The 18,362-nt window shown below is 47.6% G+C and overlaps 1 protein-coding gene across 2 annotated transcripts in view; it reads right to left on the bottom strand.

Moving 5' to 3' along the window:
* ATG5 (autophagy related 5) overlaps window positions 1-18,072 on the bottom strand; it is a 143,016-nt gene extending 124,944 nt beyond the window's left edge. Inside the window, exons 1-3 of one of the 2 annotated variants that reach the window (XM_066607920.1) lie at window positions 17,950-18,072; window positions 12,827-13,003; window positions 4,441-4,568 (exon numbers count right to left, since the gene is read on the bottom strand). In XM_066607920.1, the coding sequence (XP_066464017.1) occupies window positions 4,441-4,568; window positions 12,827-12,934 (236 nt within the window). In that variant the 5' untranslated portion in view covers window positions 12,935-13,003; window positions 17,950-18,072. Of the gene's footprint in view, window positions 1-4,440; window positions 4,569-12,826; window positions 13,004-17,661; window positions 17,745-17,949 lie in introns of those variants that run through there. The other variant, XM_066607910.1, reaches the window with a different exon arrangement.
* Between the last annotated feature and the right edge of the window lie 290 nt (window positions 18,073-18,362).

Below are 18,362 nucleotides of genomic sequence, written 5' to 3'. Positions count from 1 at the left end.
TCCGCGATCGGCATCTGTCGGGTAATCCGCAGTAAAATACAGGCCTTAAAAGGCATGCATTTCCGAATTTTCCTTCACACTCACAGGTACGAATTGCGTATTCCATTAGCAGAAGAAACATTGCAGCATGCTCTACATTTCCGCGGAGTCTACGTGAACGACCTAGATGTCGTCAATGGAGGTGTGCGACCTGCAGCCTATACGCAATTAACATTGTGTATGTGCTGCTGGTACCTGCGTCATCATTGTGTGACAGCGCAGGAAATACAAACCAAAAGAAACTGTACTGCGCATGACCGCCTGCGAGCCCCTGCAGTCATCTGCAGTACAGTTTATGGAGGTACGCAGGGTTATTTTGCATGTTTAATATTATTGGCACACACAATAAAAATTGTTAATTAAGGCCCACCGTGGTCTTGCTTGACATAGTTATCATATTACAAACTATCGTAAATAAGTGCATCCGTTATAGTGCAGGTGAAGCAAAATGAAAAAGCACATGCGCCATCTTGTGGAGATTATTAGTACAGCAGCATTGTGCCCATGCATGTGTGGTGAAAAGCGTTCTACACTTACTTTATATGTTTATCTGGGTTTACACCACAATTTTGATATGTTAATGTAGTATTCTTTTTTTTTTAATTAACCAGTATATTGCCTACTGAGCTGGATCCTATTGCCACTGACTTCTACTGTCTAAACCTATATGTTTACATACTGCTTCATGAAAGAAAAGGAAAGAGCAGTATGACATATACTGTATGTGTCCAACCAAAAAACATTATCTAGGTATAGATTTCCATCTCACAGACCGCTCCCCATGGCCCCCCTTCGCTCACAGACCGCTCCCCATGGCCCCCCTTCGCTCACAGACCGCTCCCCATGGCCCCCCTTCGCTCACAGACCACTCCCCATGGCCCCCCTTCGCTCACAGACCACTCCCCATGGCTCCCCTTCGCTCACAGACCACTCCCCATGGCTCCCCTTCGCTCACAGACCACTCCCCATGGCTCCCCTTCACTCACAGACCGCTCCCCATGGCTTCCCTTCACTCACAGACCGCTCCCCATGGCCCCGCTTTGCTCACATACTGTTCCCCATGGCCCCCCTTTGCTCACAGACCGCTCCCGATAACCCCCCTTCGCTCACATACTGTTCCCCATGGCCCCCTTTTGCATACTGTTTCCCAGGGCCCGCCCTCTCGCAAACTGCTTCCTATGGCCCTACTCTCACCATATATCGCGCTCCATGCCCCCCTTTCTCACCACAGATAGCCCCCATGGCCCCATTGTTCTGACAAGGTGAGCGGCCTGCTGGGCATAGGAGTTGGCTTCTTTGACAGTGTTAACTGCTGGGCTGATTAGTGGATTTTTTTCACTCAAAAAATGTCAGAAACAAGACGTTATCGAAAGGAAACCTATTCCGCAAGATGCAGCTTAATCTGCAGAATTCTGCTCCAATGCCCACAAGCAGATTGTGGTACGGAATGTTCTGAGTCTTTTAGTGCGGGTCGCAGAATACTTCCACTCAAGTGAATCATTCACACACGTGGAATAGTTCTGCAGGATGCACATAAAAACACTGGAAATTCTCCACCAAAATCTGTATGCATATCCTGCGAGCTGCAGAGCAGAAATCTACAGCAACAGATTCATCTGCGTCTTTCGGTGCAGTAAGGTATCGCTGAGGCTGCCTGTACACACCGGGGATGTGTAATTAGGGGAATCAGCGGTGATCGGTGTAGTGTGTACGGGCCCCTGATGCGGCAGTGCAGTCATCACAACAAATTCTAAACTTGCAAAAAAATTGCCATTTTTCTTCCTACAGAAAACATATTTTGTGAACAAATCCCTTCTTCATGTCATGGAACAAAACAACGTTTATTCTGGATTTTTACAGCAATAACTAATAGTTCATGCTGCGAAAAACAATAAGGACTACGCAAGTGATGCTGGAGCAATACAATAGGTCTTTACTTTGGTTGGGATCCATCATTGCAGTATTTCCCTGTACAACCCATGTAGAGGTTCACTTTGTTCTCAGAGGTCACACCGCTGACCTCTAATGCAAGGGATATGCCACAATATTACATGATGCGAATACCTCTAATTTGTATGAATCTCTATCTCCTACTTATGACAAGTGTACAAAATACATCATAAGTTCTACTGGGGTGACAATGTTCAACAAGTTAAATCAGAGTGTACAAACAGACACGGGATAGTGAAAGCAGGAAAAAGAATTTCTGAAACTCCTGATCAGACTTTCTGACTAAAACCTAAAATTGCAAGAGTTAAGCAATGTTCTAAAGTAAATGAACTTTCACAGTGTGATACCAAAATGCAAGTCATATCTAGACTGAAAACCCAGAATGATGTCAAGCACACGATATAAATAAAGGCAATAGTCAATATTAAGCAGACCTCTGGGCAAAGCTTAGTAAAATGCCCTTTTATGGCAGGCTTAATAATTGGGGAAGTATCAGAGGAGATCGTTGGTACGCTTAGTCACAGAGTACTGACAGTGCTGTACAAGGGGTTCACCAGCTTCTGCATATAGTACTGTCCAAGGCTTCATGTCTACGACCGTGTTATCACTGCGTATTAGGCGTGTGATGCCTGGCCACAATACGCAGTAAATGGACTTTCAGTGATACATGCACAGCGGCGTGTGACCACTGCATAACGATACACAAGAGAAATACTTGTATGGGCAGCCTATGATATGCTGTCCATACGCAATACATTGCGTACAGGAAGCGTTTCTATGCACATCCCCTCTCTGAACGCAGCGGGGAATTAAAAAAATAAAGATGAAAAAGACCATGCGCATGTTCATTTGCGTGTGATTCGCGGGCATGCACAGTGCTATATGTGGCCTGTCAGCAGAGCATATGGCTGCAGACTGTATAAAATGCTGCGGTACAACATTTTACACATATGGCCGTGGACATGAGCCCTTAGGGCTTACTCAAACAGGCGTGTGACTACTGTGGTATCACGTGTGTAATACGCAGTGCGCAGCACATACACATGTGGCATGCCTATTTTGAACACCCACAGTCTGTAATGGGCGTATTATGTACCAAAACAGGACATCATGGGCTTTGTTTTTTTATGCACATGAAAAAACGCAGGTCTGAATGGCCCAATGTAAATGAATGGGCTTTTAGTACTGCGTATTATGCAAAGAAAAAATATGCATGTTAGTGCTTACTCACACGGGTATGAGGGGCTGTGTATTACGCATATTAATCACGCACATAATACGCAGCACACAGATTAATATGTATGTTGCATGCATATTTACTGCATTTTTAAAACTCCACAGCCTACAATATGTGTGTAATATGTACCAAAATAGGGCGTGCTGCCTTTTCTTTTCATGTGCATAATATGCGTGTGAAAAACCTATGTCTGAATGCCCCAATGCATATCGATGAGCTTTTAGGACTGTGTGCGTGACAAATGTAGGCTTAATATGCAGCCTCATACGCCCGTGTAACTGAGCCCTTACTAGATTTTTGTTTATTACAATAGTGAAGTGAAGCCAAATATTTCATATCAGGCATGGTGCAAATTCCTATATTGATCCTGCATCATTTTCCCCCATACACATCATGCAGGTGGGCTACAACCTGTAGCTCTCCACAGGTTTTACAATGTCAATTCCAAGCCGAGTTGCAGTTTTGCTGAAGCTGCTGAGCCACAGCTTGGAGGGCATTACATCATCAACGTTTATTTTACACATTGTCAGTTTTGCCTAAATCCATAGAAAAAAAACTTGTCAACATGTAATGAATCCTCTAATTATTAGTGACATTAATGTGACTCACCCTGCAATGGAATAAGGGGTACAACACTAACCTAACAGCCACTATTGGGAGTCAAAAGGTAACCAAAATGAATACAGCACCGATCACACGCATCCCTTTACAGGCTGTAAAGCTTTGAGCCACAGGCACTGAGCAGTAAACTGAAGAAGGAGCAGCGTGTCACACAGCACCAATTACACTGCATGGGTGAGGAGGTCCCCTTACATTGTTTGACTATAGAACCCCATTTCTTAATTTAATTCTAAAGAGAATGTGTAGTGAAGATCAAGCAAACATCACACCAAAACAACAGCGTGGCAGGGTGTATTCACACGAGGCAGAAATGCTGCAGCTTTTCTACATGGAAAATCTGCAGCACTTCCAGTACAAGCCCCGGGGATGAAATCCCATCCATGAGCTACAGAACAAAATCTGTACAAAATCTATAGTGGAATTGACATTCAGTGCTTATTTTCAACCTGAAGAGGGTAAAATCTGCACCGAAATCCTTGTTAAAATCCACAAATGACATGTGGATTTTCCGCTGCGGACACTCCACTATATGTGCACATAGCCTTAGATTTCCAGTTGAACTGGCATGAAAGCCAGGCCTTCAGACAACTCACCATTTCAGAGGAATGCCTTCAAATTCAAACCAAATCTCACTTATGTCTTCTGTCCTCATAACCTTCTGAAAATGTTTTTTCACCTTATCAGTCACCAGGGTCAGGTAGCTCACACGAGGCAGAAGCAGCTGCAAAGACAGGAATGTCACCTGGATTATATGATGTTACCGGGAAATACGTCCTGTCAGGGCTTTTACCCACTTGTGTTCTTTTAACACTGCTATATTGCTACGTTTTTTTAATGCAAATATCAATGGGACTTTCTGATGTTAAGATCACAGCAGCACAAACTTGTGATTTTTGTGTAATGCAACTTTAACATTAGAAAGTTCCATTGAAAAAAATCGCAGCGATATGGCAGCGTTAAAATAAGACGCTAGTGGGTAAAAGCCTTAAGGGTAAACTTATATTCACATCTGCATCCAACGCTCCTTTAGGGGACTCTGCTGCACATGCTGTCATGTCTACAATTCATCCCAGTGTTAGTACATACCGGTGACACCACTCTGCTTCTGGAGACACGCAGATGTAACATATTGAGCAAGAACAAGGTAGGCTCACAGCTCAGCTACTTGCAGTGTTCTCAGAAGCAGATGGTTTTCTTGTACACACAGATTAAAGGGGTTTTCCAGGTAAATACTATTGATGACCTATCCTCAGGGCAGGTTATCAATAGTTGATTCATCACTCAGGATCCCTGGCGATCAGCTGATTGCCCGGCCAACTGGCAGTGCAGGGCTGGACATCATCATCAGGGTGCTGAAATCAATACAAACAAAGCCACCTATCATACTTCCTATTCCAACCCCAATGACGATGTCCAGCCCTGCTGTTCTGACATTGGGCCAGGCGATCAGCTGATTCCCAGTGATCAACCATCGATGACCTATCCTAAGGAACATGTTAATTGGCTATTATTTTAAATGCCATCCAGCAATGTTAGGCCAGCTCTTAATTCACAAGGAAAGGGCATAGAGCAAAAAGCGGGATCAGCTAAACAGCTCCATACGTGTACAGAATTGGCTCACAGGAATAAAACCAGGGGCAGTAAAGGAAACGCCAGGCCAGTCCCCAGGTAGAGAGTCGGTATTATTGTATCTTAATGCCACCGGAAGCTAGGGGTTTGACAGGAGGAACGCCCCAGTCCCACCTCTAGCTCCCGATATGGTCAAGCCACAAAGGTCCTACCAGTACAGTGTGCATTGATTTGTCCCAGCACTGCAGGCTTACGCTGAGGGTTACTATACTTCGTAGGCTTACATTATTACCTGTAAATGCTGCGATGTTACCGCTGTAACATCACAGCATTTACATGTCATAATGTAAGCCTACGAATTATAGTAACCCTCAGCGTAAGCCTACAGCGCTAGGACAAATGTATGCAGACGCTGTAGGCTGTTTGTTCCGTCCCGGCGGCCATTAGTGCCATGCTTGATACCTGGCCGCCCGCTCGCTTCTCCGTCCCAGCCAGCATTAGTGGCTGCCCGCTGAACTATCCATCCCTGCCGCATCATGCCTCCGTCGCAGCCGGCGCCTGTCATCTCAGTTCCGCCGGCCGCATCAATGGTCGGTGAGGGGCACTCGCGGAAAACCACTGTGACTTCTGGACAGTGAGGGGGGGGGGGTTCCGCATTGTCGGTCGCCAGGTAAGGCACTTGGTCCTAGGGGTGCGCAGCTGCAGCGCCAGCGGCCATTCTATGCCTTTAGTATAAATCGTTTATGGCCTTGCGGGACCTGCAGACCAAGACCCTGTGCAGCCAATCAGGTACAGGGGGCGTCACCCTCCTGTCAATCTTGTCTCTACCAGGAATTCCTGGTGGTGTCAAGATACAATAATACTGAGACAGTCCAAAAGATACCTTCCATCACCTTGAAAAATTTCTTCAATAACCACATTAAAACTACATGGTGTATACATCCCAATTAAAAAACCCAATATTAGTGGTTTAATATGTTGTATGCAAATAAGGAAGATGGAACAATACCTCTGCTGCGCCACCTATTGGATGGTAGTATTCCTTCAAATCAATGTGACTTTTTAACAAGTCTTAACAATGATTGGGAATAGGAAACCAATCATTAAGACTTGTTAAAAGGTCACATCGATTTGAAGGAATGCTATCATCTAATAATTGGCGCAGCAGAGGTATTGTTCCATCTTCCTTATTTGCATTAATTACCCAGAGGAGCTTGCATGGCCTTATAAGTCTCCTCACTCACCTTCTTTGCGTCCCCACACCACTTTTGGGTGTACTCCTTGGAGAGAGACTATGCCCCTTCCAACTAGGTGTCTCCACATACCTTTTGGGTGCTTTCTAGAGATGAGCAAGCATGCTCGGATAAGCCAGTTACTCGAGCGTGCTCGCTCTTCTCGAGTAACTGCATTCTTGTCCGAGCATGCATGGGGGGGGAGGGGAGAGATCTCGCTGCCCCCCGCCGCCCCCCCACCCCACCCCCGAGCACGCTCGGACAAGAATGCAGTTACTCGAGAAGATCGAAGCTTGCTCGAGTAAGTGGCTTATGCGAGCGTGCTCGCTCATCTCTAGTGCTCTCCTTAAGACATGACACCCCTCCTAATATATTGAATACAACATGTAGTTTTAATTCGGTTTAAATAAAGCATGAAGTTTTACTGAAGAAACTTTACACAGTGGTGAAACTTATCTTTTGGACTAAAGAAAAAATAGAGGTAATACTAAAATGATCTTGCATGTGCTTCCAAATATTTCCATTACATTTCTGATTCATCAAAAGACACAGATTAGAACTTTACTACTCATGTGAGCAGCACTGGGCAGTCAAAGCAGTGTGCACCGTCTTAGACTAATGATGTACACTACCAGTCAAACACCTCAATCTTTCCAACTTTTTTTGACATGAACACAGTTCAAATCCAACAAATAACATGGAATGATTTAAAAGTTTAAAACATAAAAACATTATGAAATTTTAAGCTGAAACACAATAATAGTGTGAATTTATGATTTTAACCAAAGGGCTTTTTTTCAGGGAACACATCAGGGACAGCTGCTGTGCAGCACAGAAAGCAAATTATAGAGTCTCAACGTTTGTAATTACTATCAAACCCTCTGATTCTACACTCTTTATGCTCATGTAAATAAGCCCAAATCGCACAGCGTTTTCACAGCCAGCCCATATACGCTCCCATGTGCTACACGGGCTCAGCTAAGCTGTCTCCCCCTCCCCTCCAGCTGTTTGCAATGGAAGGGGGCAGCAGGGAGCAGGACAGGGCAGAGCTAAGCTTCCACCCCCTCCCCTTGAAAGCAGCCAGCAATGGGAGGGGCCGGGCAGAGCTTAGCTCTGCTCCCATCCCAGCCTCTCCCATAGCAAACAGTGAGAGGGGGAGGGAGTTTAGCAGTGACGCTGCTAAACTCCCTCCCATCTCCCTTCTCCGGCCACTGTCATTGGCTCCCATAGGAGTCTTTGGCAGCGGCCGTAGGCCGTCCAGGAAGATAGTTCCAAGACTACCTTTCCTGCCTGGCGTAAAAGTGCCTGACCGCAGAAATACGCCTCTGTGATGTGATGCATTGGAACCCGTGAAAACAGCAGCCGATATACACTCATGTGAATAAGACCTTTGTCAAAGAAAATCAAGCACCTAGAAGAAGTTGTTGCTTTGCTGCAAAACTTGGCATGCAGTTACATCTCAGGCAGATATGTAAATGATTAGAGCTGTGATGTGATTAGATGAGCGGTCTTGTCACTTGAGGTTCTAAAAGTTGTTCCACCCTCACGTTATATAAAAGCTCACAGAGGCTCCTTGTGTGTAGTGACCTCTTTTTCCGATTGTGTGGATCCTGTTGACCACTAGACGCCCCTATGACACAATTCAAGAGGTTTTGCCAAGTTAACAGAGTCTGAGAGAAGGTGCAATATTGGAATGTGAGAAGCCGGATGGTCATATCGACAAATTGCCGCCACCTGGGCTGTTCTGACTGTTAGCAGGTGTTGGGATCAGTGTATACATGAGAGCATGCACACAAGGTAACCGGGTTCAGGGCGCCATCGACAGGCCACCAGTAGAGAGGATCATCTGATTGTTCGATGAGCAGCTCCAACTGTTTCGCTGTCCACCATCCAGAGACAGGTGGCCCCATCATTACAGGCCCCTGTGTTTGTTGGAAGCATTTCCAGGCACTTGGCTGTAGGACATTTGGTCTCACAGCGCCCATTACATGTACTGCCTTTGACACCCACCCACCTTTGCCTCCATTTACAGTGGTGTCATGAATAACGAAACTGAACTTGTACGGAGCGGAACTGGGTTTGTCTTCAGTGAAAAATCCAGGTTTAGTTTGGGCACTGACGACGGCAGTGTTCGTGTCTGAAGACCTTGGGGTGAGCGCCTCAATCCTGGCTTTGCTGTGGAGTGGCACCCTGCTGGTATGATTGTCTGGAGGGCCAATCACATTGACTATCGGTCCCCCCTAGTAGTGGTACGAGGGACAATGACAGCTCAGCAATATATGTTCAGGACATCCTGTGTTCCTCTCATGGCAGCTTCCAAGAGGCATCTCTCAGCAGGATAATGCTCAGCCGCACACAGCAAGGGGGTCGCAGGAATGTCCCCACAACATTGTCACACTTCACTGGCTGCCCAGTCACCATATTTATCACCAATAGAACATGTATGGGTCCATCTAGAGGCTCAATTACAGCAATGTGGAGCGATATAACATACAGCACCTGTATTCCTCCATGCCCGCCCGTATCACATCTTGTAATAATAATCTTTATTTGTATAGCACCAACATATTCCGCAGCGCTTACATAGACAGGGGAAATACAGAAAAACAAAAGTACAAAAATTACAGAACTACAGTTCCATAGTAATCAGTTGATGGAAACAGTAGGGATGAGGGTCCTGCTCCAACGAGCTTACATACTACAAATAATGGGGTGATACAGAAGGTAAAGGGCTGGAGATGTCCACGGTATGGCGGGGTGGAGAGTGAGGGATTCTATGCACAGACAATGGTCAGACATTTGGCCGTGTGACGGCAGAAACGGAATGACTGCATGGACAGTTGATAGTGGCTGGTAAGGATTGCAGTCAGTAAGTCAGGGAGCATGTTATCAGGCTGCGGGGTTTATTTAGGGAATGCGGTACGCCTCCCTGAAGAGGTGCGTTTTTAGAGCACACCTGAAGTTCTGCGAGGCCTGGATTGCCCGGGTAGCCTTTGGTAGTGCGTTCCAGAGGACCGGTGCTGCTCTGGAGAAGTCTTGGAGGCGGGAATGAGAAGTTTGAATTAGAGAGGCACACAGTCTAGTTTCGTTAGCAGAGCGGAGAGCCCGGGCTAGGTGATGGATTGAGATGAGGGAGGCAATATAGGGGGGCGCTGCACTGTGGAGGGCTTTGTGGATGAGGGTAGTGAGTTTAAATTGTAATCTGATTTTGATGAGCTGCCAGTGCAGTGACCGGCACAGGGCAGAGGCATCCAAGTAGCGGCTGGACAGGAAGATGAGCCTGGCTGCCGCATTCAGAATGGATTGGAGAGGGTAGAGTCTGGTGCTGGGGAGGCCGATCAGCAATGAGTTGCAATAATCGAGCCGAGAGTGGATGAGGGCAACAGTAAGCGTTTTTAGCGGGCTGCGGTGAGGAAAGAGCTGATTCAATCCAAGCTTGTATCCTCCTTGTACCGCCTCTAGCTTGTATCCAAGCTAGAGGGGGGTACAACAGGATACTAGAGCCTCCATGCCTGCCTGTATCACATTTTGTATCCAAGCTAGAGGCGGTACAACAGAGTACTAGAGCCTCCATGCCCGCCTGTATCACATCTTGTATCCAAGCTAGAGGTGGTACAACAGGGTACTAGAGACTCCCTTCAAGGGGTCAGTTTCCTGCAATAAATGCCCCTTTTGCTCTGATATTGTAATCACTTATATCAATGTTACAATCACACAGAGAAAGTTTCATTCAATTGTGGCAACTACTTCTAGGTGCTGGATCTTTTTTTTACAATGAGTGTTTATTACCAGTGCTGGAACAGACTGTATTACAACACCCTCTAGGAAAGGGTTTGGACAGTTAGGTTCTTCAGAACAGAGAACATTGCTATCATAAAGCAAAAAAGCAACTAACCAAAGACAGACAATTATAACCCTTAGACTAACTTCACACTGGCAGGTGCAATATCGGGCTGTGAACCACGGGCCAATATTGCACTCGCCAACATTCGATTTTCCCTCATGTGCGAGACATTTTTATTTCAAAACCGCCTCGCGTCACTTCGGAGAAGTAGTGGTCCTGCGCTGTGGCTGTCAGGAGGATCACTGAGTTTTCCCCATTGTTTTCGATAGGGAAACCTCGCAGCGCACTGGCCACTACAAAATCAGATGACAAGTCTTAGAGAGTCAACAGTTTGTGTGATCAGCACCTCCTCACAGCACAAAATCTTCAAGTACAGCTTAACCCTTTGCAATCCAATTTTGGATTCAGGGTTTCCTAGGGGGCTTTCTCTTTCTGCCATTTTACAATGGTGCCATCTGCTGGCTAAAGCCAGTACTACAGTATGTGACATGCCAGAGAGGCCCTCGAAAACAGACCGGCAGGTAATATACAGTAAGAATGCCCTGTTGGACGTCTTCCGACATCAGAGCTGTACAGCCTTGAATCACAATGTTGGAAGACGTCAGACAGTGGATTGGAAAGGGTTAATGCAGCAAAAAATAAGTAAGTTTCCATTTCAACTGTAAAGAGAAGACTTCTATCTGCATGTTTGACAGGTACAACAATCAGTAAGGAAGTCACTGCTAAGATTGCAAAATAAAAAAAAGACTTGTCTGGGTCAAAGCAGCATCTCCAGTGGATTACTAAAGAGCGGAAGGTGGTCTTATGGACTGATGAATCAGAATTTGACAGGAAATCACACAGGATGGTTCCTTCTAACTGAAAACATAGAGGAAGCATGATAGTCTGGGGCTCTTTTGCTGGATCCACAGTTGGCAACTTGCACAGGGTGACTGGCACACTGGACAAAAAGGGCTGCCACAGCATTTTGATATGCCATGCAATACCCTCTGGTGTGCGCCTAGCTGGTCAGGGGTTCATATTACAACAAGACAATGATCTGAAACATACTTCTAGGTTATGTCAGAACTACTTAAGACGAAGAGAATCTGGTAGGCTGCAAAGAATGGAATTCCTGCACAGTCTCCAGACCTAAACCCTATTGAGCTTGTTTGGGATGAATTGGACAGAAGGGTGAAAGCAAAGCAACCTATAAGAGCAGCACATTTGTGGAAACTGCAACAACGTTGGAAAGGCGTTTCTGAATAATATCTGAATGTAATTGTAGAAAGAATGTCTCGATTGTGTAAAGCCGTTATATGAGCTGGAGTTGACTATTTTGAAGAGTCAAAAATTTAGATTTCGTCTCCAGATGGTATAAAACCCCAGTTCTACTCAACAAAATAGATCCAGACTATTGCCCCCTATGTTGGAGATGTTCAGACGGTATCAGATCGTACTCTCACATCTGGTTTTCATGCCCACTTCTACGACCCTTCTGGGAAGAGATCCAGAGGTTACTAGGTCTTATTTTTACACCTGAGATCATCCTCTTAAATTTGGATGCTCCAGGCCTTCTAACTGATTACAAAACCACTCTCCTGCTTCTCATAAATGCGGCTAAGATTCTAATTCCCAGATACTGGAGAGACAATACAGTCCCCTCCTTCTTGGAATGGTATAAAGAGGTGAACACTATCTGCTCCTTTGAGAGAGTCAGAGCTAGGCGAGTAGGAGACTCAGAGACGTTCACAAATCTCTGGAACGACTGGCTCTCCTCCACATGCGGAGACCATGGCCCACCCCCACAACTTGCTGTTGCCCCCTAATCACTGAATCTCTCTTACCTCCTCATCTGATTACTCTACACTAGCGGTTACCCCCTACATGATTATTTTCTTTACCTGCTGTTTACACTGCATTCTCAGAGATGTCATTGTTTTTGTTTACGTTAATAATTGATTGTTTTACAATGTGATTACCCACTGATTCTTCTTACTTTGTTTGTAACCCCTCCCCCTTTTTTACCAATTGAAAAAAAAGAATATATACAAAAAAAATATATAGATTTAGATTTGGTGAAACGAAGTTAATCCATTATTTTTGTTAGGCGTATTTGTTTTATGCTTTCACTTCAAAGTGCATTTGAGACATTATCATCAATAAAAACTGAAAAAATTGAGGTGTTCTAAAACTTTTGACCGGTAGTGTGTTCTAATGTGCATCTTTCTTTGTCCAGGACTGGACTGTTGCTTTAAAGCAAGACAAAAAAAAAAACTTACCATATGTGTATCAATGATTTCATTTGTTTTGCTTGATTCAAGTGCATTTCCTACCTTCCCTCATAGGACTTACATAATAAGGTTCCGCTTCCCTTTCAGTGAGTTCATCCTGATATAATGTGAAGCATGTTGGTATTCGCCCAGACCAAACATCTCGAAGTACATCCTTGTCATCTGTCATTCTTCCAGCAGTTTAGGCTGCACATAGACACGCTGGGTTCTTTCACCAGTTATGTGACAAAAATGTGATCTGAAAGATACAACCATTAATAGTAAGTTAGATTGCGGCTAACGAGCCGGGGGGCACAGTAAGGCTGGACTCACACGGCTGTATGTGGGATGTGCCTGAGAGACGTGGCTGCAATTCGCATTGGACACTGCACTTTGAAAATGGGACTAGAATATGGCATGCAAGGATTTATTTTTTCATATGAACCACGGGTCCATGTGAAAAACTGTTTGTGTAAGTAGTCTCATAGGCTATAATGGGAACGTGTGCAGTCCATAGAAGCCCAAAAATGGCTTAATAACATAGTATGCAAGGCTGAAAAAAGACAATATCCATCTAGTTCAGCCTGTTTCCCCCGCCCCCCCTTGTGGATCCAGAGGAAGAGAAAAAAAACAATGAGGCATAAGCTAATTTACCCCATTTAGGGGGAAAAATTCCTTCCCGACTCCATAATGGCAGTCAGAATAATCCCTGGATCAACGTTTGAAAGTTCCTACTTGAAAAGCGTTCAATACTGGGATCTAGATCCTCTCCCTAGTAACCTACTACACACTGGGTAAAGCCGAGCCTCCGCACTAATATGGGCGCCCCCACTTATCGATGTCTATGCCTTTTACTGTCCACTTTTTGGCTCTGTGTAATGGATTTCTTTACCATGGGTCACTCCTTCACCGACTTGACATGTTTCCTCACAAGTCGTGTGGTTTAGAGTTGAGCGAACGTACTCTGCTGAGCTTGATGCTCGTTCAAGTATTAGCGTACTCGATGGTGCTCGTTACTCGAACGAGCATCAAGGTGTGTTCGACCCTGCCCCAGTTTTTGGCTCCTCCCCGCTGTGACATGCCTGTTTTGGCCCCTCCCCTCTGCGACGCAGCACGCGTCATTGGCAAATTTTTGGGAGAGAGATTCATTCACTCTACAGGCCCATTTAGACGCAACGATTATCGTTCAAAATTCACTCAAGAGGCCGTCTTTTGAGCGATAATCGTTGTGTAACTGCACTTACATCGTGCGTTTTTTGTTATCCCGTCGCTCATCGTTGTCTTTCAAAGTGCTGAAAGACAGCAACGAGTCTTATCACGGATTGACAGCGGGATACAGCTGATACTATTGTTTCAGCTGTATCCAGCTCCCTGATGACAGGCTGGGTGGGAAGAACAGAGCGATCCAGCTGTTTTCTCCATACCCCACACAGAGCGCTCGGCTGTATAACAGCTGGATGCAGAAGATGAGTGGGGACATCCCGCTTGTCTTCTACATCCTCCACTCGGAGCGTCCGGCTATGTAACAGCCGGGCGCTTCAAGCAGGGAACAGCTGGATGCAGAAGACAAGCGGCCCCGTTTGTCTTCTGCATCCTCCGCTCAAAGCGCAAGGTGATCGCTCAACGTTCGAGGGATCATCTTGCGCTGCAAATGGCACAACGATTATCGCTCAAAAGACATCTTTTGAGCGATAATCATTGTGTCTAGATGGGCCTTAAGTGCACTGCTTCTTCTGCCATGATAGATGAGTGCAGCCTCCTGCCCTAGTAGGCACCTGGTATCATGGTCATGGATGATGTATTCATTTTAATCCATACGTGATGACTCCTTGGACATGTGAGTATCAGATTGTATTTCAAGAGGATTTTTTTCTGGTGGGGGGTTATCTGGCTAATAAACTGTTAACTTATTAGTGTGAGCTTTGTATGGTTCAGATGATTAATTTGATGTATATACCTCGGGTGGTACTTCGTACAGACTGTCCCTGCTTTTGTATTTCTGGTGATATTGGTACATGCCTAATTATTTATGGCTTTGTGGGACTTTTTAAAGGAGAAAATAAGGACTAATGCCCATGGATGGATTTCTGCCACGTTTCCCGCAGCAGAAATTCGTGGCGTTATTCCACTGCTATTAGGTTCTATTGAACCTAATAGCTTTCTGCCTTCCAATGTTCACATGCAGAAATCTACCGCGGATTTCCGCAGCATAAAAGAAATCATGGCATGTTCTATCTTCCGTGGAAATACGCGCGACAGGTTTCCATTGTAGTCAATGGAAGCCGTCTGTCTGGCGATACTTCCGCTGTAGCACAGTGGAAATATTGCAAGAATACGTGTCACTGCCCACCGCCAGCATGTCATGCGCGTTGAACAGGACTCTTGCAGCAGATCCGGAGGAGTATGGGGTCTTTGGAGGGCACCATGTTAGACTCCACTGTGATATTCTGCTGGCGGAGTCTGACACGGACACGGCCACGTGCAGGAGGCCTAAGGCCGCCTGCAGACGGGCAGGATTTCCCACAGAATTTCCGCCCCTGGAAGCTGCCATAGGATTGCGTTAACAAACGCAATCCTATGCAGACGGCCGCGTGAAATCTCGCGCGGCAAACAAATCGCAGCATGCTCTATTTCTGTGCGGGGCTTGCAGAGCCCCACACAGAAAAGTCACTCACCAGCCGCCGGCTCCGCTCTCCGCATGCGCCGGCTGCCCAGTAGGCGGCACATGAAAAAGCTGGAGCCGAGGGAGCAGGTGTCAGGCTGCTCTATGCAGACGCTCGGGTTGGGTCCCGCTGCGAGAATTCTTGCAGCCGGATCCGACCCGGACGTCTGCAGGAGGCCTGAGGCTGGGATCACACTGGGCGTATTCCCGTCGGAAATCTCGCGGTTTGGCCGCAGCAGAAAACCGCGAGATTTCCGCCGGGAGAACCGCCGGCTTTGAAGCGGCCCAGCCGGTCGCTTTTCCGTTGCGGCCGGCGCTCCCATAGAGGAGAGCGCGGCCGCGACGAAAGTAAGCAATAAATAGACATGCTGCATCTTTTGAAACCGCCGCTGCGGTCGCCGCAGCCGCGGTTTCAGCCGGACTTACCGCAGCGGATTGGCCGTCCCGTGTGGACGAGATTTCTGAGAAATCTCGTCCACATGGCTGGCTAATCCCGAGTTAGCGGCCGCGGGTGGATTTGCCGCGGCAAAACAGCAGCAAATCCGCCCTGTGTGAACCCAGGCTAAAGGTCATGTTTTAATAGTGTTTTGTTCTTGTTGGAATGTTTCAGTATTTGTAAGCTAAAACCAGGGTGGATCCAAAACACAGGTATGACAACTCTTCCCATTGCAGTCACTGCCTGTAGGCGGCGCTCCTGCTGGTGGGGTGACCAGGACACTGCTGTAGGAGATCGGTCTCTGATGTCTCCTGTACAGGAGCCCAAGGCCGGCGCCGGCAGTGGTATCCTGAGGGCAGCAGACACGGCACATACAGAGTCCGTGTACTGGGGAGAGGTGTGCAGTGGGATGATCGCTCATATCAGGCTTTGGTTAACTTCACATGGGCGACTGCGATATTGGGCTGTGAATCACGGCCTGATACCACGCTCGCCAACCTGTGATGTACCCATGGATGTGAGGCATTTTTATCTCAAAACCACCTTGCGTGACTTCGGAGAAGTAGGATTGTGGAGTTTCTCCTATTGTTTTCAATGGGAGACCTGGCAACGTGTATACCCAGCGCGATGCTGCCGCCGGCCCCACTAAGAACAATGGGAGACCTGGCACCGTGTATGCTCAGCATGATGCTGCCGCCAGCCCCACTGAGAACAATGGGAGACCTGGCACCGTGTACACCCAGTACGATGCTGCCGCCGGCCCCACTGACAACAATGTGAGATGTGATGGGAGAGCACGCCCAGAGATAGGATGCTGCGACGTGTCCGCATTACAGTGCAATGCAGGAAAAATGAATTACAAAAAAAAAAACAAAAAAAAAACAACAACTGCTCCTGTGCGTCACTGCATTCAATAGAATGGGGTTCATATTGGTACATTTCGCGCCTCACGCACGCCATCGTACAGCGTCCTCCCGGTTTGTGTGTTGCGAATCCGTCACGGATATGAACCCCACTGATGTGAAGCGGCCGTACACACGCCCTATCTCTGGGGGGCCCTCAGGACCTCACTGATGCGAAGGGGTCGTACACACGCCCCATCTCTGGGGGGCCCTCAGGACCCCACTGATGTGAAGCGGCCGTACACACGCCCCATCTCTGGGGGGCCCTCAGGACCCCACTGATGTGAAGCGGCCGTACACACGCCCCATCTCTGGGGGGCCCTCAGGACCCCACTGATGTGAAGCGGCCGTACACACACCCCATCTCTGGGGGGCCCTCAGAACGCCTCCTCCATAACACATTGGAAACCATTGGCAGCCGTCTGAAGCGGGTGGGAACCACGTGGGGGATCGCTACTTCACGGGACAACCCCTCGCACGCCCCCGCAGAGCGCGGCACTGGTCAGGTGTCACGGCCCGTTGTCACGCCCGCCCGTGTGTCGCTGGCCTTAGGTACTGGCAGTTTTCTGGGCAGAGCAGCGGGGTACAGCCAACACACATCACTGCAACAAGACGCGCAGCGGTGCTCCCCTACACTCGGGGTGCAGCCGACATACTGGAGGCGGACGGACACCTACTGACAGGGACCGCCGCCATGCTGCTGTAACAGCCGGAATACCCGTGTCACCCCCACAGCATCCCGCCTGGGTGCCGCTGAACAGCAGTGGCCGGGGCAGGGGAACCGCACATGTTCCCCGGCGTGACATCACAGGTGTGCGCGGCCCCGGGCTGACTGGACACCCCGTACACAGCCGGCTGCACCGCCACTAACGTCACGGGGTACAGTGGGCCGACACACCCGAGCGAGCGGCGGTTACCCGAATTTCTGTCAGTTCTCTTCCCCGGCACTCTCAGCAGCTTCCGGGTGCCGCTCTTGGCCCGCCCACATACATGACGTCATCTCTTACAGATAGCCGACTGGTACAATTCTGTAAGGAAAGCAAAACTCTCTCACAGCACGGATGGAATGAGCTCGTGTGGCCGAGCGTTACACTATAGGAGTGTGTGGGAGCCGCCGTCTAGGTATCTGCTCTCGCCTCCACTTTTCTAAGTTTATACCAATCTTCTGAGAAGACGCCCGAAGGCAGGGAGTCTGTGACGTTTACCCTCACTTGGGAGCACATCCACCTTGCCCTTACTTCCCAGAATGCCTTGCTGTGCCCGGGAGTGATGGCAGCGTTCTGTCCAATTACAGGACGACAGCTTCTCCCGCCCGTTTTCGCTGCGCTGTATTCCGCAAGTGTGCGATGTGCATATTAGCAGTTTACGCTTAGGTTAAGCAGCGCTGCTGATTAGAGCCACCTGATTGGCTCTTAGGCACCACGTGACTACACAGCGTGCACGCGCATTGCCTTCAGCAGCCGTGCACTACACACTACACTTAAAGGGGTTGTCCCGCGAAAGCAAGTGGGGTTATACACTTCTGTATGGCCATATTAATGCACTTTGTAATATACATCGTGCATTAAATATGAGCCAAACAGAAGTTATTCACTTACCTGCTCCGTTGCTAGCGTCC

The sequence above is a fragment of the Eleutherodactylus coqui genome, chromosome 1 (assembly GCF_035609145.1).
Source record: "Eleutherodactylus coqui strain aEleCoq1 chromosome 1, aEleCoq1.hap1, whole genome shotgun sequence".
Taxonomy (NCBI): domain Eukaryota; kingdom Metazoa; phylum Chordata; class Amphibia; order Anura; family Eleutherodactylidae; genus Eleutherodactylus; species Eleutherodactylus coqui.
The sequence above is the reverse complement of the archived record's forward strand: the minus strand, read 5'-3'. Positions and strand labels throughout refer to the sequence as shown.